The sequence below is a fragment of the Corvus moneduloides genome, chromosome 8 (assembly GCF_009650955.1).
Source record: "Corvus moneduloides isolate bCorMon1 chromosome 8, bCorMon1.pri, whole genome shotgun sequence".
Taxonomy (NCBI): Eukaryota; Metazoa; Chordata; class Aves; order Passeriformes; family Corvidae; genus Corvus; species Corvus moneduloides.
The window spans coordinates 8756396-8780063 of NC_045483.1; the positions used below are offsets into that span (position 1 = coordinate 8756396).

General features: G+C 42.5%; 1 protein-coding gene across 26 annotated transcripts in view; it reads right to left on the bottom strand.

Annotated features, from left to right (window-relative positions):
• TCF7L2 (transcription factor 7 like 2) overlaps positions 1–23668 on the bottom strand; it is a 173647-nt gene that overhangs the window by 14114 nt on the left and 135865 nt on the right. For 14 of the 26 annotated variants that reach the window (XR_004241554.1, XM_032116322.1, XM_032116319.1 and 11 more), the window contains 6 exons: positions 13056–13188; positions 10850–10952; positions 8101–8187; positions 2174–2314; positions 1266–1425; positions 426–533 (listed from right to left, as the gene is read on the bottom strand). Coding sequence is in view for 25 of the 26 variants with exons in the window: in XM_032116322.1 (XP_031972213.1) it covers positions 426–533; positions 1266–1425; positions 2174–2314; positions 8101–8187; positions 10850–10952; positions 13056–13188 (732 nt within the window). In the remaining variant the exon portion in view is untranslated. The remainder of the gene's footprint in view (positions 1–425; positions 534–1265; positions 1426–2173; positions 2315–8100; positions 8188–10849; positions 10953–13055; positions 13189–23668) is intronic. The other 12 variants (XM_032116321.1, XM_032116320.1, XM_032116316.1 and 9 more) reach the window with 3 other exon arrangements.

Here is a 23668-nt window from a genome sequence, read left to right on the forward strand (position 1 = left end):
TCACTCAGATAAGCTCAAGACACTTATTATTTGCCTCCTTTTGCTGGAAAGGAGAGGAGCGATACTAGGGGGATTTTTAATTTTGTTTTAAAAAATGAAATTCAAAATGACCAGCAAGCCAAACAGCATTTCCAGATGCTGGTAAAAGTGAAGGGAAGACTTTTCTCACAGAGCTCTACTGTTATCTCCCCAATTCTAACACCTTACTAGTCCCAGCCAGGAAACCTCTTCCAAGTGGAGGGCTGGGAATTACCCCCAGTAGTTTTGGTATCGCCGAGGCAAGCACCCGTTCTCGTTACCAGATTGGGGTCCTGGGGTTTTCCATGTAGTGCTTGTGCGCAATGTGTGGTCGTAGTTCAGCAGGTCACACAGACATTTCTACCAGCTCTACTGCTAAAAAAGTTTCCACCTACATAGGAACCTACATAGTTATCCCGTGCGGACCAGCCCGGGTACAGCTGCATGTGAAGCTGTCGCTCCTTTCTTGCTAGTTCATAGTATTTCGCTTGTTCTTCTCTGGATAACGCGTGCCACTGGGGTGAAGAAAAGACAAAAAGACAAAATAAAAAGCACTAGTGGTTGGGTTTTTTTAAAGCATGCTAACAGCAAAGTGTATTACTTATAGATATAAATACAGTTAGAATAGATTTTCATAAAAAAGAGATCAAAACAGATGATCTGACATGCGGACATTCGTATTTTATTTACAACTCCAGATTATAACTGCAGTGAAATCAACTGAACCACAACTAATCATTTACATGCAGTCAACCCCTTTGTCTCCTGTTGAGAGAGGAGAATTAAGAAATCTAAACAAAAACAGGCAGCAGGAGAGATGGTCCAGAAGCTGAACCACTTGTCCTGAGCCAGAACCCAGTTACAACTTTGGTGGTGGTCTCCCCCACTGGCACTCCCTCCCCTCTCTTCTAGCTCTCACAGGTGCTGATACTGGTACTGTACTCAAACGTTTTTCATTTCCCATTTACTTTTCTGCCTATCTTATGCCAAAATAAAAATCTAAGATTTTTTCATCAACTGGTCATGGAAATAACACTGAAATGACACTGCTATTAATTAACTCCTCCTCTCCCCACATGAATGACCCCACTGGCAAGAAGTGCCTGTGAAAACTAAAAACCAAACCAAGGCCTTTGGTTTAGTAATTTCCCTATCCATTTTCACAATAGCAGAAGAACACAGGGATTCAGAAGGTGTGAATCCTACCAAGTTTCAGGCCCTGATTGTGCTTGTTCCCTGTTACCTACCCTTCGACCGAGGATTTGGTTGATGGCTGCGCTCTCTTTCAATGTGCATTCTGCTACAACTTTTGCTCTCATTTCCTTCATATACAACATAAATGCATTAAGAGGTTTCTTTATGTGTGGCTTCTTTTTCTCTTCTTCTTTTTTGGAGTCCTGATGTTTTCTGAAGAGTAAAGATACAACAGACAGAGAACTCACAGTGAGAACCCCTTGTGAGTTTATTAAATTAATCCCCTCAATCTCTCTTACATTAATCCTCAGAAATCTCTAGGAAGAGTACCAGAAGGTTCTCTAGAGCCTTCACCCTGGCTGCTGTATGGGAACAGTCTTAAGAGCATTACAAGAAAATTCACCTCATGTTTATGCAACATCATCAAGTACCCTCTGAGCCCCTACAAGAACCTTGGAAGGACATGGGCATCCAGAAAAATGGGCTTACAGGGAGAGCTTAAGCATAACAGTAGAGGAAATAATTACACCCCATCATCAATGAGGTCTCATCAGTTCAAACCTAAACTTGACGCCAGCTCTCTGCAGCTTTGAAGAAGCCATTCATGCTCTAGTTTTTTGTCTCCTGTGGTGCATCTGTTATCTCAAGGCTTCAAACTGGGCACTGAGTAATAGAGAAACTGGTCAAGAAACTTTAATCTTGACCAAGAAAATCCCACTTCCTCGTTAAAACAGGTGAAATTAACAGCTACTTGCCTATGTCACAGAATGACTCAAAGACTGCTACCATCATTCTGACACACTTTGGCAGCTAAACCACACTCAAATCAATTACAACAATAAAAGAAAGAAAAAAAATGTCACAGCAAAAACATCACAAACCCAAGCCTTTTTACAAGCCACACATGCACAGGTGATGCTTTGAGTATTCTAAAGAGAAGACAGGGGAAACAACAACTTACGAGCTGTGGAGTGAGCCAACGTCGCTCTGGGAAGATTCCTGTTTGACTGTTGGTGTGACTATGGCCGGATGAGGAATTCCAGTTGTATGTAAACTATGGTGTGGCGGGACCATGTGTGGAGGAAACCTAGAGGAGAGAAAGCTGTGTAAATCGTCAGAATAAAAATGAATGAATGGGGAGGGATGTGTACACACATTAAAAAAAAAAAACAAAACTGGCATATAACAAGCATATGACAGCTAGACAAAGCATATGAAAGCTGGCAGCATTAATTAGCAATAAATTAAACATAATGACTCTTCTAATGTCATTAAAGCCAATCTTCCCCTTCATTATCATTACTGACACGAGACATCACGATTTTTAACATCTTTAACAAAAGGCAAATTCAACTGGCTGAACTTGCATGAAGGTGGAATTTCAGCTACCTGAAACAAAATCCATCAGTCCAGTTCTTAGCTAAGAAATTATGTGTGGCAACCAAGGAATCAATTTTTATAGTTCTGAATCATGTTGCGAATTTAGGATGACATCTTTTATTCTATATTGACAGCAAAATAAAATATTAATGCCAACACATTCTAGATGCATTTTTGATAATACTTATAGATGCCTCATTAGCTACATTTTGTTGATAGAGCAGAAGAAAATATTTATTTGTGTCTAATAAATCTCTGAGCCACATTGCTTTAACAGAAGGTGGAAGACTGTGGAATTTTTGATCCATTAAAGTAACCTAGAAAGGCTGTAACTATCTAGCCTTTCTAAAGAGCAAAAAATGTTGTCAGCTTTATGGTTTATGGTCATATACATGGACAGATCCCGGTCCTGCAAGTGGATTCAGTGGGATACGCAATCCTTGTGCATGAATCTAATCGCTTGGTCGGGATCACAGCACAAACATGGCACAATCATTCAGACTTTTTACATTTTAACAGAAATGAACAAACTTTTCAAAAGCAGGATTGACTTATATCATTGTTTCCCAACAGCCTCAGAAAGGTTTTGCAGTGAATAAGGAAAGCATGGCATGACTGAGTGCCTTCCTGTTAGAAAACTCGCACTGAAGTCAACAGGTTTCCAGGGAATGGTTTCTAGCCTAAAATTATACTTCAGAAGTAACTTTCCTCAAAATGCCAAAATTAAAGCGATCTGGCAAGGGCTTTTCTCACTGCAAATCCTCACTCTCATCCCAGATTTTGAACCATCTGATCCAAGTAAAATAACCCAAGATTATGGAACACACAATGGGATAAAAAATCATTTCTTCTATCATGAATATGCAATGATTTTTTTTTCTATCCAACAGGATTTAAAATGGGGTGATATACTATGGATATCACCATGTATAAGCATCAGAAATATGGTGGAGTTATCGTTTTCTCCCCTCTCTTATAAATTCCAATACTGAGCTTAACAATCCCACCCCCTATGACTGCCTAGACATTCCTTACATTCACAAGATGACACAGAAGTACTTTCAAGAACAAGAGCACTGTCCACTACAAGCTCTGAGGATCTTTGTCTATCAGCTGGTAGTACTTAGGGTGATTGGACAGAAGTATTTTGTCTTTGAAGGCAGTGGGAAGAGCAAAGACTGACAGGGAGAATGTGTAATTGTTCAAGTTGTAGAGAATCGCAGTTCTTCATGAACAAAGGCATGGAGAGAAGGGAGGCAGGAAGGTGGGATGGCAAGGGAAGAGGAGAATGGGCAGCAAAATGGTCATTCCTACTTCTGCTAAAGACTCACGGACACAAATCTCCAAGTGGGTTGTCCAAGTGCCTTCCCACTCTCTGACAAAAGTAGCTGGGAGAGAAGCACACATTTGAGGATATACTTTGGTTCATGGTAGGTCAGAACAGAAGACAATGCCGAGGCTGCAAAGAAGACTGACATCCTTGTCCCAGTTCTGCCACAGAACTGCTCACCATCAGCAAGACACAAACTGGGCCTTTGTATTATTTTTTTCTGTTCTCTTTTTATTTCCATGTGTATATATTTTGATTGGATGCATCTAAAATCTCTTCACATAGCGCCTGGGACCTTCAGACACAGTACAATGCAAACAAAAACTGACAGTATGACTTGGGGTTTTTTTTAAATAACTTAAAAACATGGGCAAAAATAAAACTGATGGCAAAAAACTGACCTCGCTGAAAGCAGTCTAAGCACAGTGATAAAAGGTTGAGACACATCCTATCAAGTGACTGTCCTAGGCAAGACCCAGCGTTCCAGAGAGGACTATGCTGCTGGGACTGGCTAGGCCAGAGACAAGGGGACAATGCAGGATAAAGATGGAGATGAAAAGTCTTCCTTCCAAGAGCAGGCAGGAAGAGCTGTGCTGGTCTGACATGAAGGCTCAGCATGAAGTGCAGTGGGCATGTACCAGCAAGGAGAAAACCTGAGTGCAGAGCACAACGCGCTCATGTTGAGTGAAGGGCGGCAAAGTCTCCACTGACCTCAGCTGGGATATTTTACTCACTGGGCTCTAAACTCCAGGGACAGCAGCCTTCATCAACAGGCAGCTGCAGCTCAGTGGTTATTTTCAGGGTTGCAGTTTCCATGAGGAAGTGCTGTGTTCATTACCAGTGACCATTCACTTTTCATACTGAATTTCTGCAATTCACAAGGCTGCCTATTCCACTTACACACCCTTTCCTATGTTTAGGGCTATAAAAACATGCTCCAGAACCCAAAGTTGCTCTCACAATCCAATGGACTTCCGTGGGCTGGGTGAGGGTTCAGCCCAAAGTCTGAGTTCCTGCTCATTTCCATGTAGACAGCCACTCCTATGGCAATATGAGCAGGGGAAGAGTGTTAATTTTTAACTTTCTGGCTACATTCCAACTTCAGTAATTACATTCAGCAAAAGTGAATTTCCCCTGAAATTTCAATTACAGAAGGTATTTTCCACTGCCACCACTTAACTGCTGTGCAGTGTTTATCTGGTGTAATTCTGCTAAATTATTTCCTGATTTCCTCTCACAGCAGTTGTTTTTTCATAGTGGGTCCACTGTTTGCCCATCACTCAGCCCTGTCTCATTTTACCTTAAAGGCATATTACAGAGGGGTAATGAAGGATCAAGAGATGTTATAAGCATGCTGCAAGCATACACTGTGAGTGTGGCGACGCTACAAGCAACAACAAAGAGTTGTAAATGGTTAAAACAACTTGAAGACACTACCTTAACAGTCTAAACCATTTATGAAAAATCACTATTAGTCACCCATTAACCTTTTATAAACTATTCATAAGCACACTCTAACCAATGAACGGTAATTACTAAGCTTAGGGAACTAAAGGTTGGGAAGCACTATAGGCTCCAAAGATCTGTACCATAATGCAGGCAAAGATGGGAACCACTTTTAAAAGAAGGCTCTGGAAAACTGTGGATGGAGGGGTGAGGTTTGAGGTCTGCCCTGGCTTCACTGTTGGGGCAGAGCCAACACAGCAAAGGCAAGGTTTGCAGCCTGGGCTTGTAGCAGGGCCCTGCAGGGCTGTTGCCCAGGCCCAGCCAAGAGCAGCACGTCTGGAGGCCAGCGTGGGCACTGCTGGGCATCTCCCGACCACACCGGACACTGGGACAAGGGCTGTCCCACAGCTGAGCCCAGGCTGACACAGGAAAACACACATGAAACCATGTATGAGAGCACAGCTTGCCCAGACAGTGTTCCCATCTACGGGAAACCAGGGGAATTTCTGGGCTGAAACAAAGGGTAAACATCTTAAATCTATTCATCCCCCTGCACATGTGCCTGAGCATGTGCGCACGTACGGGCTTCTGTCAGAGACAAAAAGAAAGGCTCCCTGTGTATATGCACACCCCTCACCTTCGCCTAAGACATTCGCCAGATTTTTATTCTCTAGACAAGTATTCCATGAATTGCAATAAACACCCTAAAAATTCTAAGCAGCTCATTATACACCACTGTCTCCTTTTATGGCTCCAAGCCAGAATATAATGATGAGTCTTAACTTGTTAAGGACAACTAATTTTTTGTTCCTGGCTGTCTCAGGGGCTTCTCTCTTACTCACTCTCACTTTACTTCACTGTTGACATGTTTCTGTTAACTGGATGTCATCTGCCTGCCTTGATTTTATGCACAAGCAGTGGGATGCATTTTTCTGTGCAACAATTCTGCTTTGAGTTGCATTAGATTTGTCATTATTCTCTCATTTTCCCCTTGCACTTGTAACATTTCATCTATTCCTGCCTTATTTTTTGAGCCACGGTGCACCCACATTATGGTTTATACATGATCTTGCTCCCTTTGAAGCCGGCAGATTTCAGAGCCAGCCCTCGTCAGGAGAAGTGCCTGCTACCAATTTAGCAGGCTGAGGGCCCCGAGCTCCAACAACTCAATCTAAAGGGGGTCACAGGGTGGCACAAGCGAGTGTCAGCAAGTGCTGTTTAATTGCCAATCTAGGCTTCTCCATGGTGTTTAAAGTATAATGACCCATCACTTAATTCTGAGAAGTCCTGGCCCTGCTGCTGAATGGAATGAATATCAAAGGATGTGCTAGAACAGGGCAAGGAGCCTACATTTCCTATAACTGCCATAAGTATAATAGACCTCTACTTCTGTCGTCCCATTACCACAATAATGTATTTAATTTGCTGTGTACTCTTTTTAACTAGATACCTTTCATAAAGTCTATCTTGGGAATATAGCCCCCCCCATCTCTCCCCTCCCTCAAATGACTAGCCTCTCTAATAATAATTAAACTAAATCAAGCTCTACTTTGCCTCACACCATGCCTTCACATCTTTTATAGATATTAAAAAAGATTAAATGGGAGGAGGGAACCATTGTTTAAATTTGCAGCTCTCTCCCCAGCCCAGTATTTTTTTTCTGTGCTGGGACTACAAATTTTTTTTTTTAAAGTTGATTTTCCAGTTGTGTCTCGATTTGCTGGACCAGCATTTTAATTTTAAGTTTTAGCTTTTGGTTTACTTATCTAAAGCACACACCACACTATTTTTCCACCCATTCACTCATGAGCCCTAGGTACAGATTTCCATTTCTCAATGAGGTGTGCTTCCTCCCAGCCCTCACCAGTCTTTTCCTCCTTAGATCATCTATGCACCAACATTCACATATTAAAGTGCAGAGATGGAGAGGAAGGGACAGAGCAGGGCAGAGACGTGGAACCTTGCTATGTAATGCATGCTAATTTAATTATGTGCCATCATCAAAATGGATTAGCTGTTTCAGCCCATCAGGAAAGCTTAAACTTCCACCGATTTAATTAACCAGGCTGAAAATCAGATGAACAGAAAATAAAACTATCATTAGGAGCAATTAGTGATTACTTAAACATAGTGCTGCCAACCAGTTTGTAAATAAAACTAGCAGCCCCTGGAAAATTAGATGGAATTAATTGGAGGTAGGGAGGGGGAGAAATATATACTTCTAAAGCTTTTGAGGGTCAGGCAGGCCCTTTTATGTTGACTATCAGTGTTTGGAGCTTTGGGAGGGGAAAACACAGCACAATAACCTTCCTCCCAACTCTGCTGAAGAGCAGTCCTCCTCCCTCCTGAGACTTCCCTCCCACGCACACAGCGCTGCTCTGGCTGAAGGCCACCGAGAAAGCAAAGGGTATCACAACTTCTCCTCCTTGCTTTTTCAACATTATAGTCTCCCAGCTCTTTCATTTAGTTTGGGTTTTAAAGATGGCTTCTCTCTCCTCCACCTCTCCCTCTAAAACAAATTCTTGAGGCCCAGCGACAGCATTAGGACAGCACCTTCTCCTCACATGGGAAGATAGCCCTCGCCCTCTGCTCCACCCCACCAAAAAGCTAAGGATGGCTGTTTAACTGAAGTGCTTTCAGAAATCTGCTGCCTAGATGAAATGCTCTCCTCCAGAGAGTGGGAGGAGGAGCTACATTTGCTCTTGATTTAGGACCTCAGTATCTGAACTCACCTTGACATGGAAGCATTGACGGTCAGAGCTGTTGGGTAAGGGTGGCGGAAACCCCCTGTCGTGATTGGGTATACTGGCTGACCTTGCCTGGCAAAAAAGAAGGGAAAGAGAGAATAAGAGAACGGAAAAAAGGGTTTAAAAAAAAAAAAAAGAACAACAAAAAACTTCTCTCTGCACAGTAAGCTTTATTCTCATTTGATCAGAACAAAAATCTTGGGGATTGTACAGCAAGGATCAAAGGAAAGAAACACAGAACAATTTGAATGCCATAAATCTGATAGGAATGGCTAATTAAATTTTATAACCTCTGCTTATGTCAATAGAGACCCTCTCCCCAAGCTGAAACTAGGTGTTTTGTTGTAATAATTAAAGGCGAAGTCTCGCTTGCTTTAATGGAGCCATCACACTAATTGAGGGCTACACATCCAAAGGAAAACAATAATGAATGTAAATTTATACCAAAATAAAGTACAGTGAATCAAAGGACTTCAGTTGCGCTTTGGGCCTCTTTCGGTATTTAGATCTCGGTGAGAAAACATTAAATTAACAGAGCTTAATTTGTAGCCTTTTGTCAGATTAACAAGTGTTGACAAGAGTTACCGGGGGAGAGTCCCCAAGAAGTATTGTGGGTAACCAATAGACAATCACACCTCATTACAATAATTAAAAAATACAGCAACATGCAAAACAGCATCCTCATGAAAGACACACAACTTCTTCTGATGGAGGTTTGTCTGTGCTGGCTAGCTCATTTCATCTGTCCTTCAAATACATCATCTGAGTGGGCAGGATGCTTTTGGGGTGGGTACTATGCCAGAAACATGCAGGTCAGTGGAGGATGGATGGGTTGGGAAGTTGATGGTGAAGCACATGTGGCAAGGAGAGGGGAAATGAAAACCTTGGGTTACTTCTGTGAAGTTGGCCATGTTACTCTCCTAGAGTAGAAGCCCATGTGATGGTGCCACCCACAACAAAAACCACTGGGAGAAGCTGTAAGAGCTGTAAGAGCAAGCACACCATGGCGTTGACTTGTTCTAAAGCAGCTGGGATGACAGACTCTTCCAGAGACAGAGGTGTCCACTAGCACCTGTCTGGTGAAACTGGCCACACATGGCATCATTCATGTGCTTTGGCACCCATGGCATGATGTCCAAGGAGGACAAACCTGTGTCTGCACAATACAGATGAGCAATGAGGCACAGATCAGAGACAGTGAGGAGTTTCTTCCCTGCGCTCTCATGTCTTTCACCTTACTGACTTTTGGCACTAGCTAAGTGTATTTGTTTTAAATGTTGAGGCTGTTGCTGTCCAAGCTTGAGTTAAGGAGCTGACATGCATTCTACAATTGTTCAGGGTGTCCTTCGGAAAGGGTAAATCACCACAAAAGAGGAGGAATTTCAAATTTCAGGGAGCAATGCTTTGGGTTTTTCTTCTGCTTGTGATGTGCTCTCCTGAAGAAGCAACCTTCAGCAGAGAGCTGATGGACATGCTTCACCCTCGGGGTGGAAGAACCTCTACCCAAACAAGCTGCATGACCACTCACAAGGAAGGGCAGCCTGCAAAATGGCCAGAAGCTCCAGCTCTCCTCCATCATCACTTTTGTGCTTGAGAAAGGCCTTCAAACCCTCTGATGCCACCACCTCTTCTTGCCCGAGGCCTTGGGGGTATGTGGGGACCTCCTACTCTGCCCGGCTCTCCTACGGGGTATCAGCTCCAGTTCCTCATGGAGGACAAACTTGTGGAGAGGTATTTTAGCACAGCTGGCCAAACAACCTCAAGCAGGAGCAAACCATTTTGACCTTTGGGCAATTGATTTCTGTAAGAAATATGATCATCCCCAAAATTGAGGAGGCCTGTTACATGAGAAAAATGGGGTAACAGCCTTGATTTACAATGCAGGGAACTGTTGTATCCAGCAATACTAATGAATTTTATAAAAATTTAAATCAAATGCACTACACAAAAGGCTTGGGCAGTGCTTAAGTGTATTATAAACCTATTGAGAGATGGCAGTGTAAGAAAAAAAAAGAAAATAAGGACTCAGTTACTGCAGGGAGCCTCATACCCAGCAAGGCTCTGCAAGTGGGATCTGAGGAGTTGAAAAGAAAACAAAACCCCAAACTAACTTTCCATTGCTTTTTTCTTAACCAGTTTTAAAGTAAACTAATTCCTCTTTCTTGTTTAAAATTCCATTCCTCAGATGCCAATTGCCAACTGCCCAGCCACATCTCAGCCAGGAATGCTGCTCACTGGCTGATGTAAAGCTCTACTGTTTCATAAGAAAAACAAAAGGGTTTTCAACAGAGAAGGCAAATGAAATTTAAAATTGCAAATTTGTAGTGAGGATGGCCCTGAAAAAAAGAAAAAGGGTCTGTGAGAACCACCCTGAGCCCCCAGAAAACCAAATCTGAGAAAAACCCATGTGGTGCAGTGTAAGGGCAATAACAAGGAAAGGACGTTTCTGCAGAAGGGTTTAAAAATTCATGCTTCACGAGCTGTCAGCTGGTTGGGATGACATGCAAAGCTGTGTCTAACTGCTCGTGTTTGTTTAAGACCACATGACCTGGCATAAGTTTTAATTAACCTTCATGAGATGGGCAAATCCATAACACTCAGTGAACTGGCAGTTGGCAAACTCATCCCAACACACACACACAGGTACACACACACACACACACACACATATTTTACATAAATTTTACACATCAGAAAAAAGAAAAAAAGAAATTAAAAAAATGGAACTCCTTACTGTGGTACTAACCATCCTAGCGGATGGGGGATTTGTCCTACAGTGCCTGGTGATAATGGATAATAAGGAGATATATCTGGAGGATGTGGAGGCCTTGGAATTCCTATAGAAGAGGAACATAAAGCAGCATCAGTATTGAGACGTGGAAATAAATAAAATATAAAGAAAAAACACATATGTTTCTGAATTTCTGTCAATTTACTTTTATTACAGTTTTTGTGCCTTCACTTAGGGTTTTCAAAGGCTTTTTCATATCCTTATTTTTTAAACAAGAAACAATGATGTTATTCACTCCCTCAGTCACCTCTCCAGTCAGAGATAATTATTTCTGTTATTTAGAATTCAGAAGTCTCAGAAACTATTTTGGTGTGATGCTGTACTAGACACTCTCTTAACTGCTCAACAGAAAGATGGACCCTGTAACAACTTCATGGTAATTTTAGTCTCAAAGTCAGCCAAAGGACCACAGGCCCTACCCCATGTGTTGACTGGGTACTCAATAACATGGTACTATTCCAAAGTAATCTCCAGAACAAGTTTAAAAGTCATTAAAATTGCAGATGATGTTTGCTTTTGAGCAAACCTAGGAAACCTTTCCTGAAACCATGACTGGAGGTGAGAGCCCCTGGATATACTTGGTGAAACCAGGGGCAGATGTTGAAGGTGTGCAGGGGAGGACAGAGAGCCCACCCATCCTCTCTGGGCCCGGTGCAGTTCCTACTCGGAAAGCAGAAACCAGCTCCAGACACAAGCCTTAAATATTAACGCTCCTTACCTTAAGAGCAAATAGGAATTACTCAGAGGAGTAAGGGTTACAAGGCTGGGTCTTTCAATTAACAAGCCAGGGCACAATTACACAGCAGAAGCAAAATTAAAACAGAGAGCATTAAAAAGAAGGGGTACTGTATTCAGGGCTAAAAACTATTTTTTTAAGTCACTTGGGAAGCTTTTAATCTCTAAATTAAATCTCCTTGTGTGACATTTTCGTGCAGACATTGCTTTTTCTCCATTACAAAACCCAAACAGATTAACTGGGCTTTAACTATCCAGTGAGCTATTTGCACACTTGAAAGAACGTTCACAGAAGAAAAGTAAACAGTCTACAGACGTTAATCATATGTTTTACGATAACCATTTAAAAGCTATTCCCTGTACTACCATTATTTAAATGAGAGGTTGACTGTGCCATTCACTTGCAATACCCAAGGATGGTGAGATGGATTCCTTTCAAGCCACTGTGAAGTCGGCATTAAGCACAATTAAAAGGGGGCCCCAGTCGAAGCACAGCGAGTGAAAACCAGCTAATGCACAGCCTCATTCAAGGGCTGGAGTTCAGATAAATTATCTGCCTAAGTTAGGGCTGACACAGAGTGATTCCTTTGACATGAATTCTGTTTCTGATGAACTCCCCAATTAACTAAATGGAGTTTGGATTAACAAAACCAAAACCACTGCCACTAGGAACTCAATGCAGCCTGGAGAAAGAAGATTGACACTGTTTGACTTCTTTGGGACCTCAGGTTAAAAAGGGACTCTTAAAAAGTTAGAATAACATGTAAATTCTACTCTGTAACACCAATAAATCTAGTCAGGGTTTTACATGGTGCTCTATATTCAAGCAGAGTGCCCTTCAGGCTGAACTTAGAGTTGGGTAGACTTACATTGGGGAAAAGAGTTGCAAGTGTAAAGCTGGAGCTAAGTAGTTACAGTGGATGAAAATTCAACATTATAGAAGAAAAATTGCTGAACTCCTGACACAGAAACAATGGGATTTGGGGAATTAAAAGAGATTCATTTTGAAACCGGTCATGACCCACCACCTTTAAAATTCCAGCTGCAATTTTGTAAGTGCAGATCACAGAACGTACATGTTTAATTCTCTGGGTCGTGCATGCAAACCAAGCACTGGTAGATCGAACTACCAGGTGGGGTATCATGCTTGCAAAGAAACACACCTGCAAGCGACCCCACACAGGCAACTCTGGTGTCACTGCAGAAGCTCTATGAAAATTTACCCAGTAGGTTTCCTTCTGAAGCTTAATTGGCTTAAAAAGGAAGTATTTTGCCTGGGTTTGACATTTTACATGCCCCCTTTGGTGCTCCAGCATGGGAAATCCGCTCTCCCGCACTCCTCTCCCCTAATGTGCAGAAAGGAAAGATCCACCCACTCCGTCTCAAAAGAAACCCCAAAATATTTCCCACCTACCTGTTTTGGGATCTACGTCAGCTGGTAAGTGTGGAGGAGGGTTTCCTGGTGTGAAGTGCTCATTGCTGTATGTGATAAGCGGCGTAAGAGGGTGTACATGGTGTGGGTGCTGCACAACTGGCACTTTGTTAGACTGTCAAGAGAAAAGGGTTGACGGCGTTAGGGCAGTGCTGGGCATCCCCCCCACAGCAGCACGAGGTACAACATACAAAAATCTGAGTAGCCAGGATTTCAATGCGATCCTCAGACTTTTCCAGATCCCTTCGTGGTGTCACCCTTGCAGTTCTCCCACCCTCTTGCTTAAAACCTCCTCACACACTTTCCCTGCTGTTGAGGTCCTTTAATCTTTTTGACCTGTCATGCTCCTGTATGGAGCAACAGCAATTCTTTAAAAATTTTCCTTTTTATTTTATAATCTTGTGCTTCACCTCCAAGATGCAGGCAGACTCCTCAGTGAGGGGCTGAGAGAGTCCCCCATTTAATTAGCGGGAGACCCAAATGCTCACTGACCTGTAGGTCCTCTCCTCTCCCCTTCCTGTCCTCACTCCCAATTCTGCATTTTACTGCTCATTGCAAATACTCCAGATAAAAAGCCTTTGTAGTGCTGGAGTATTCCCTTCATCAGCAAGCATTAAGCTGACAAGCGATCACCTGCATATTTTATATATATATATTTTAAAAGAGCTGATTAATTATCAATTCATCAGAGAGCACTAATAAATGGAAACTGGATACTGATTAATTAGGCTACTAAAATATTCAGCTATATAAATAATGGCAAAACCCCCCAGATAAAGCCATTGAAATTAACACTCTTGTAGGGGGAATAATCATGCAGATATCATGAGGTTTTCCCCATCACATTCCTAGCTCTGGGGGAAAAAAAAAAATCTTTTTCTCAACAACAATAAAAAAAAATTTTAAAAAGGAGTGAATGAATGAAAGAAAAGGCAGGCTGAACTGTAACTTACCCTTACAAGATCACAAAGAAAAAATTAAGCTGAAACAAGCGAACCGCTGGACCATTTACTGCGAGTAATCCAATTGCAAAAAACCCTATTCCCCATAGAGGATTTTCACTAAAATCCTACAACAGGGACATTTAACCAGATTAGGTACCAGCAAAGATAAAGAGGCTGGTATTAGATGATGAATGGATTAGAGTCAGGTTTCATTTTAGAATGTGTCTTCATTTCCTTTTATTACTTTAAGTAAGGAACAACTTGCATTAACATCAAGTAAAAGGAATCACATTAAAATAAAGTAGTGATACCACGGTGGCCGTGATAGCGCCGCTGCTGTTCAGGGTCTGCCAGCACTCTCCTGCTCACCCTCCTGCTCCAGGATGGCTCCAAGCCCACTGCTCACTCCCCAGCACCCCCAAACACACGCACACACCCTCACTGTGCCACCTTAGACATGCTATTGCTATTATCTGATCTTGCTTCCAATGCTCTGAGCTTCCCTTAAAAGCATTTCAAAAATAATTCAGTTATTCTTTGGGAATGAGCTTGTGGGGAAGGAAGAGAGAAGACAAACTGGGAGCAAGGAAGAAAAGAAACATCTGTCTTCCCTGCATAAACAAGAAGTCCCTCCGTCATGCTTTGGCCTCGTGAAGCCCCTTTGGCTCCCCCAGCCCCAGCCCCTGCCATACACGGCTATTTGGGCTCACTGCTTTGATAACCTGCAGAAAAAAGTGTGCATCCAAAAGAAGCAAGCCAAGAGCTGTGCTTGTGCTTCCCACGACTTCTCCTGTGTTCTTCACCATGTTCATCTCTTTTTGCCACCTTTACATGGGATGACTCCTCTCTACCACCAAGCACTTGGTACAGGGGATTCCCATGTCAAGTGGCCACCATGCAGGACAGAGCGTGGTCACAACAGCCAGGGCTGCGATTTACAGCACATTCTGTTGGCTGGGTTGTGGGTCAGATCTTCTGCCAGCTCAACAGCCAAGGACAACTTTTGGCCACACAGATCCATAATGGTTTCACATCAGAGGAGATATGAGGATTTGGCTCTCCAAGTTCAAAAAGCCAAAGGAGATGCTCTAACCCAAAACTGTTCTCTTTCAAGTGAACCAACCAAAGCAATCCAAAAGTAACTGAAAGCTTTGGCAAGGGCTTCACCTAACAAATCGTATTTCACACCATACAAAGTAGCAGGCATCTACTTAACAACACATGACATTATAAGCCAAATGACCAGTTGATGGGGTTCACAAAAATGATCATTTCCAATAAGAGCTATTTTTTCTGGCCAAGAACTGTGTGAACTCCTGCTGGTAGGTGACCCACAGTGTGGCCCCATTTATTGAAGAAATTAATACATGCTGTAGCTTTGTGTTCTCCCAACTCTATCTTCACATCATTGCAAACCTCACCCAGGCCCTGACAGACATTAAGGGCTGTCTTCCACAGAGAGCTTATTTTCATAGAAACTGGAGCTGGCTAGTTAAAAAAATAAGTAAGTGATAGAATAACATTAGAAGGTCAGACTTAAGCCGACAAACACGAAACAACACGTGAAAGGAAAGCTGGACTGACATGGCTCCATCACCAAAGCCAGATGTACCATAGGGGGTTACATGTAAACTCTGGGAAATCACCACTCGTTGCTTTGATATACCAATACCACCTGCAATATCTCCACAAAACAGAACAACTGCTAAATTATGATGCATTTTACTTAACATGTTTCAGAGAGAAATAAAAAGCAAAAGGAAAAACAAATAAAAATCAGCAACTAAAAGCTTGAACCTCAAGTCTGCAAATTTTTCCTCCAGTAAGTAATTTTTATTTGGGCGACTACCATGCACTCAAACAGACCACTCATAAAAAGGTGCAAGGGAAGGATACTTTTTTGCCATTATGATGATGCTGGGGCAGAGGTGGGGGGAGAATGTACCAGGGGAAAGGGAGAAACTGTCATATGCATGCTCAAAAATATGCTGTTTGAGACAGAAGAGTGTAATCCACTTCCCAGCGAATCAGTTGGCATCTGTACCACCACCCAGGGACAGGTTTCCATTCTGTTTTGCACTGTTTAGCACACACTGGGGAAAGGGACCATAACTCCCCTCAGAACAGCACACACAGTTTGCAAGCCAAGCTAATCATGCATAATATGCTAAACAAGCTGCTCTTAAAAAGTACCATTCCTGAAGTTAACTAAGCTTCCTTGGAAAAGAGAAAAATAAAGGACTATCTGGGAAAGAGCAGGATTAATCCTGCAGATGCATCTTCCTATGAAATCAATGGGAGCTCTGCCTGAGTAATAAGTGTGGTCCTAAACCCATCCACTGGCAATGAAAGGTAAACCACAGAAGCCATCAATAGGAGACACCTATTAGATGACTTTAGACATCTCCCTGCAAAAGGCAATATTCTCCAATATACATTTGTGAGTACTTTATCAAGTGCAGTTTTAAGCTAAAAGCCATTGGGAGATGCAGGGGTTGCTCTGGCAAGTTCAAGAGCTCCATTTATGGCTCTGTCAGGCACGGAAGGGGAGCTGCACTGGTACACACAGATTAGCATCAGGACATGTGGTAACAGGATAGGAACAAGTGGAGATTTCTAAAAAGAAATCCCGGCATCTACAAAGTACCACGTCCTCTGCTGATGAATCACGCCTCTCCACTGAAATCTGTGGTCTCATATGCTGGGTTAGAGGGCACGGTAAAGAATTGCAAAAAAACAAGAGAAGTTTGCTTTTCTTGATAACTGCTGCCTGAAGCAAACCACAGGAAAGTGTCCCCATAGGGGCTCTACTACTTAATTTCTCTATATGAATTTGAAATGCTTCTGGGAGTGCTTAAACACAGATCAGTACAAACAATAATGGAGCTCTAGAACAAAAAACATTCCCACACCAAAACCACAACAAATTTTGGACTGATAAATGTTTGAGAGGAATACTGAGATCCATTTAGGCTAAGTTCTGATAGGTGCCTTTAGGGAACAAAAAACCCTATCTGAACTTCAGATTTAAACTGCAGGGGATTGTGTGTATGAATTGCTGTGTATTAGTCTTTGTTACATGGTAAGGACATTTCATTAACAGGATGAAAGATGCTACTATGCATATACAGCCCAATTTAATACACCCCACTGATGAATACTCCCCATTTACTGAAGAAGTTAATACATGCTGTATAAATCAATAGTTCCTAAGTCTCTGAAAACAACATAAGACTTGCACAAGATGAAACATTGTATTGTTCAGCACACAAAGAGAAACCAACCTCTAAACAGGAAGAGTTTACTACTGCAATTTCTGTTTGCAAAATCATAGCTTGTTTGGCTTTGCTAACAAAAACATGGTATCAACTCAAAGTCAGAGAAAAACATGCCAGAGACACCAGAGGATGCCCTCACTAGGAAAATGTGGGGTTAGTAAAGGCAGGTCTGCACAAAAAGCCACCCAGGCTGAAAACAAGCCATCATGCCATGGCAGCATCACAGCAGCCAAAGCCTTCGGCCTCCAACTCCTTTCCAGTGCATCCCGAGGGCAGGGCAGGGGGATGCTCCTGCACCAACCCAGCCTGAAACTCCAGTAGCTGCCAGCACAGGCCCTGGAGCTGCATCCTCTTCCCTGACCTGGATGGTCATTGAAATGTCCTTAAAGCCCTGTGAGGCAGGGAGGTGCTGCAGCCCACCAGGCACCCCTCAACCACCCGCGGCTGGGAGCACGGCATGGGAGGGACTGAGCAGCTACTTGCACCCAGACCCCAGAGCCCTGGCCCCTTCCTCCACTACCAGAGGAACGAGAGCTCGCCATCCTCCTGAAAACCTATTAACCAAGAGACACTGAAAACAAATGGAGCTGGAGCTCCGCCTGTCTTTTTGCCACATCCTCCTCTTCCCCACTGCTCTCCTTTTCTGCTGAAGAAAGATGGGCCCTGAAAGTGCTTTTATGAGCCCAATACAATAAAACAAAAGCAGCACAGAAGAGGGTTTGTCAGCCTTTTCCCCTCCTCCAGGGTGGATGCAGGTCGACAGTGGTCTTGAATTAGCAGGCCCTCCTGGAGTTACTCCCTGGGCTTAGCAAGGAGTACCACGCAATACCAGTTCACATTAAAAAATAGGTTTATAAATTGTTTCTCTCTATTTTCCAGATGATGTTACTGCAGTTATGCTGACTGTGGCCAGTGAAATGCTAAAGGATGCTCCTGAACTACTCTGCAGCTCCAAAGATGCTCATAAAAGGAGTTTCTTTTTTTCTAAAGGTTGATCTCTCCCTGATTCGGCCTAAGAATGACATCCTTACACCAGACTCATCCCCTCACCACCCTGACACCCCACACAAATCAGGAAATTAAGCTGCAAGTAAAAGCAAACCCCAAAATATTGCTGCAAATATTGAAATATTTTTCCACTTCCAGCAGAGTCGCCACCACCCAAAGCCAAGCATCAATAAGCAGAGCATCAGTAAGCACCACTGCAGCCCTGGGGATCACCCACATCAGTAGCCACTCTGGGTGGCACCCCGAACTACAAGGAACTGCAAACCATTTAGGTTAACTGAGAAGCTAAAGCCAACCAAACCCACCAGGTATATGTAATTTGGTACTCATCCCCTTCCCAAGCATAAAAATTCAACACTACTGATAAAGCATTTCCGAAAAAAAGGGGAAGATTTAGTTTTACCCAGCCCTGCTTAGCTAGTGGAGTCGCAGTTTATTTTTTTTAAGGACGCTTTCACACCTGACTAAGCATTCCTGAAAACTACTTCCCCTTGCTCCTTCATGGCTGATGCAGTGGCCTGAGCCCTTTCTCAGTTTAATGTAGCTGATTCCTGCCTAAGGTCCTGCCCTAAGCTAACTGCCCATTGTAGCAGGAGACAAGGCCTCCATTGATAATCGCAACTCGCTCTGCTAAAAAAAGGCTCATTTTCTTCTTTCACACAAACGATGACAGGAGGACTGACAACCATGTGCTGAGACAATACCCTCCCAAGGCAGAGCCTTAAAAAAAAGAAACCCAAAAAACCCCGCAACAACCCCCACTGCCCTACCATTAGTAATTTAAAAAAATCCTAAAAATGGGGACATACACACACTTTTGCGACCTTCTGTTTCTTCCCCTTCCCTCCTTGACCACTTCCCAAAGCCAGCGAGTGCCTACCTGCTCCTGCAAGAACTGCTGGCTTTCCAACAAAACCCCGTGGTCTATTAGCAGTCTCTCAGACAAAACAACAAAATCAGCTTCCTGGCTCTAAGTGTCCAGCAATTCATTCATGAGAAGAATCGTTTTGGTTTTTTTCCCCCTTTAACTCTGATGAAGTGTCCCCTGAATATTGGAGAGCTAAGCCACTGTGCTTGACATTTTTCCACATCCTTCCTGTCAGGGAGCAAAGGTACTGAGGGGAGGGGGTGGGGAAATGAGGATTTAAGATGTTCAGGAAATTTCCACTTAATTTCGCCAAAAGGCAATTATGTGAAATGATCTGGTGACAATTAGCATACACCAAATCCTCTAGTGTACAAGGGGAAGGACTGGGGTTTAGCTATCTAATTACCGCCTGTTAGTTCCGATGCAGCAGGATAAAACACACTAGTAGTAAAACATTATTAAGTGTGCTCACACTCTGCTTTCAAAGCTGTGGAGGGCTGTAAGTTTAATGCTTTGGTATTTGGAGTGGGTTTCTTCGGGGGTTTTTTTAAGTAAAAGAAAGAAACTTGGGGTTTTAAACACAAATTAAGTGCTGCAGTCTTGGACAATGTGGTGTTACTCTAATGTCAGGTCAGACCCAAACAAGCACCTGCTACACAACTGTGTATTTTGAGATCCTTCAGCAACACTGGAATTACATTTATGACAGTTAGATTCTACCTTACTTATTCTCTTAAGGCTTCACTGATAAAGAGAAAGCACTCTGCTCACCTGCTCTGCCTGACCTTGGCATATGAATTCAGACACCAATTACATCATCTATAGCCCAGAACTGTGGCCTGCATGTATCCAGGCAAGCCTTACACTGAGTATCAAAATTAGAGATGATTTGATCAACAGGTGGATTTTCCCTTACCAAGAGGACAGGGTAGTGCTCAGTCCCTTCAAGTTTCAGGTAATAAAGTACCCAGATTTATTTCTTCCATTACAAAAGGAGAGGCAGTTTGTTCCCCAATGTGACAAATACTCAGTGCTTTCTTTGCATACTTCAGTTAATTTTAATTACTAGACAGATACTACCTCTGCAGAGCAGGCAAGCCTTCATTCATTCTAACAAGGCAAAAAAGCAGAAACACTTGGCACATATTACAGTAAAACTGAAAAATACCTTTTTGTTAAGCCATACCAATACAAGGTGTGCTGGATGCACAACCACTCAGCAAAAAGATGGGTGAAACCAAAGCAGGTCTTTGGGAAATGGTCCTGAACACAAATAGAGTAGGAAGGGGAGAGGCACAGAGCAATAACACAAAAATTAAGAGAAGATGAGAAGCAGAGAGAAAAGCAAATATAAGCAAAATACTGCTTATAATTGCCTCAATAGACCTTATTACATGCTTTTGTGTGAATACCTAGTCATGCAATTTGACTCACTGCCCAACAATCTCTGATATGCCTCATTATAAACAGCTTTAATTCTTGCTTATAAACCACTTATTTCAACACTAGACGGACATATACTGTAGGAGAAATAGCTCCTGATTTTTATTAGGGTATCTGTGATTTCTGTCTATAGCAAGACTTTGAATGTGAAACTGTTGAAAAACTGCAAGAAATGAAAGAAAATCAGCATGTATGCCTATACCCTCTTGTACTTGGCAATTTCAGTAACAACACCATTATTTTAAAACTATCATGCACATACATGCCTTAAGATATGATGACAAGTTTTCAGCACAGCTTTTTAAAAGGGAGCATTTACAAATTATAGTGCACTGTGCTCAACACCGATATGCAATATACCTAGCAAATGTATATTAAATCACCTAACAAATAACAAGGTTTTAAAAACTGTTTTCATTTTTTAATGTGCTCAAAACATTACATCCCACACAAAGCCATTAAGTGATGAAATTATTAAGTAAGTCCAGATCAATTATTTCCTGAATAAATTCAAAAAAGCCTCCCCAAAAATGCTATGTTAAATGCACATCAGAACTGAAACACCTTGCAGGTATTTCAGAAGGAAAGTAACAGGCATATTTACACAGTGCTATCAGGCCTTTTGCCTCAAGTCCCAGTAAAAAAATTCCTCTAAAGGTAAAACATTTGTGAGATCTCACCATCAGTCCTGCAAAACCTGCACACACAACAACATGCAGTGAAAGAAGAAACACCTGTCCTTTTAGATTAATTAATTTTAGACAAATTTTACAGAATTTCATCCCTTGTTTTATATAAGAAAAGGCAAATAAATCAACTAAGCTACTCAGGGCAAAGATACCACAAAGTACTGAAGTGATAGAAAATCCTCCTCCTGGATCAAGTGACTCTGTAAGCAAGTCTGGCAGAGTTAGAAAAGGAAACAGCAGAAAACTCAAGACTTCCACAAAACCACCAGTGAAAATGTGATGCGCTGTAGAATTCTTCAATTAGTTTCTATTTTCTGTGTACAAGTACAGGTAATACACAAAACTGGCTGAGGGGTAGCTTTACTTTCTGTAGTATATAATAATAGGAGAAAGAAAGTCTCATGGACCTCTGACAGCAAACAGAACCACTGTATTAAAACGACTTATCTCATATTTATCAGCATTCTCTCTTATTTTTCATATTCCTTTATCACTGGGTAAAATAATTGTTATGTAGTGTCCCCAAAATTTTCACCTTTCACATTACAGCTGAGCTTTCTGAAGAATTCAGAGAATTTAACTGTCAACCAAACACAGGATCAGAAGCACCCAATAAATAGTACTATGTACTATTTTTAATAATTAAAACAAAAGATCTCGTTTTGTGTATGGCAAGAGTTAAACCATTCCACCTCCAAACCCCCTTAACTGTATCGAATGTGCCCTGCTAAAAACCAACTTTTCTTCCTTTAAGAAAAAAACCCCAAACCCAAACATTTTTACCTTCATGGTTTCAGAGTTTAGGAAATATCGTACAGAACTGAAGAAAGCTTTGAAGTGGCCCCCTCCGCCCCAAAGGAAAAAAAGAGAAGAAAAGCTAGTGATGTCATGGTCACTGTGTGACTGCCTGACTGCGGATGTAACACAGCTCTACACGCGCACACACTTCTCCCTCGCTGGTAACCATTGTTCAGCAGCCAGGAATCAGCCCCCGAAACCTGCTGCACACCGGGCTCTGAAACACCGCCCCGCCAACAGACCCTGATCCCACCCTGGATGCACGAGGAAAAAATTCCTTTCCCCCCTCCCTCCCCCCCAAGCAAACCCCAAACCCGGGTGGAGGGAAGGGCACAGAGGAGGAGTGCAACAACTGTCCCGCTGCACCATTGTGTCGTGACAGAGCGGCTCTGCCGCTCGCTCCTCGCCACTGCTGTCAAATTAAGTGGCATCGAAAAGTCGCGCTTCCCCTACTAAAAAAGACGATTACCATAAAATAAATAAATAAAAACAGAGTCGCTAACAAAGGTCACAGCTGGAGATGCTTGCTTGATTTCTCATGCTTCCACCCCCCCCTTTTTTTTTTTTTTGATTCCACACAGGAAGAAAGGGAAGGAGAGGAAGAGAGGAGGAGAGGGAGAGAAGTCACATCAGAAGTTCAACGGTCAAGACGGAAAGCGCGCACGCAGAAAGTGCTACTCACCCAGCAATTCAAATTGAGATGCCAGCAGCCGAACTGCTGGAAGAGAGAGAACCCAGAGGCAAGCGCTCCTCCTCTACCACTCAAATCTTCCATTCCCACTAAAATTGCATCCCTCGGGTACATAACAGCTTTGTCTTTCCTTCTGTTAACCTCAAAAACTTTTTTTCTTTACTGTCTAGATGCCAATTGTGCTGGCTTTGTATTATTTTCCTTGCAGCTTTTCTCTCTCTTTTTCTTTCCCCGCTCCCCCCCTTCACTTAAAGTACTGGAAAAGCTATCTTAAAAGATCAAGATGTCTCCAGTTTTTTGGCCTGGTGTTTTCTGAATGCTCAAAATCCACTGTCATGTTGGCTGTGAGAAGTGTCTTATTTCTAAATTGTCGGCTGCAGTTATCAAAATTTAGAGAAGCCTCCTGTCTTTTCCAATATAGCACTTTACCATCACCCTTCCAGAGAGTGGGGGAAAGACTTTCCTCCCCCCCCCCCCCACGCAGGTATGTCTGTTCACAAGAGCTAAAAAGCAGTTACTTTGGAAATCAATGACAATGCTACTCCAAGCCAGGTTGCGCAGGTATTACTAAGTGCAGCAAGGAAATGCCGGCCAGCCGTGAGGGAGCATGATCAGTTAAGTGTAGCAAGCAGTCACTTTATCTGCAAGATTGTCAAATCCCTCAAAACAAATTTCTTAGGGGGAGAGCTGTAAGGAAAGTGTATTTTCTTGTCATTGTAACACTGAGGTGACATTTGGCAGACCTTTAGCATTAGCTCTGTTCTCTCCCCCTCCTCCCTTTTCCTTTAGTATTTAATATTTCTGTAAAACACTGACCTACTGCAACAGGGATGCAAGACAAACTTCGAGATAGATAATGTTATGGTGCCCTGGTTA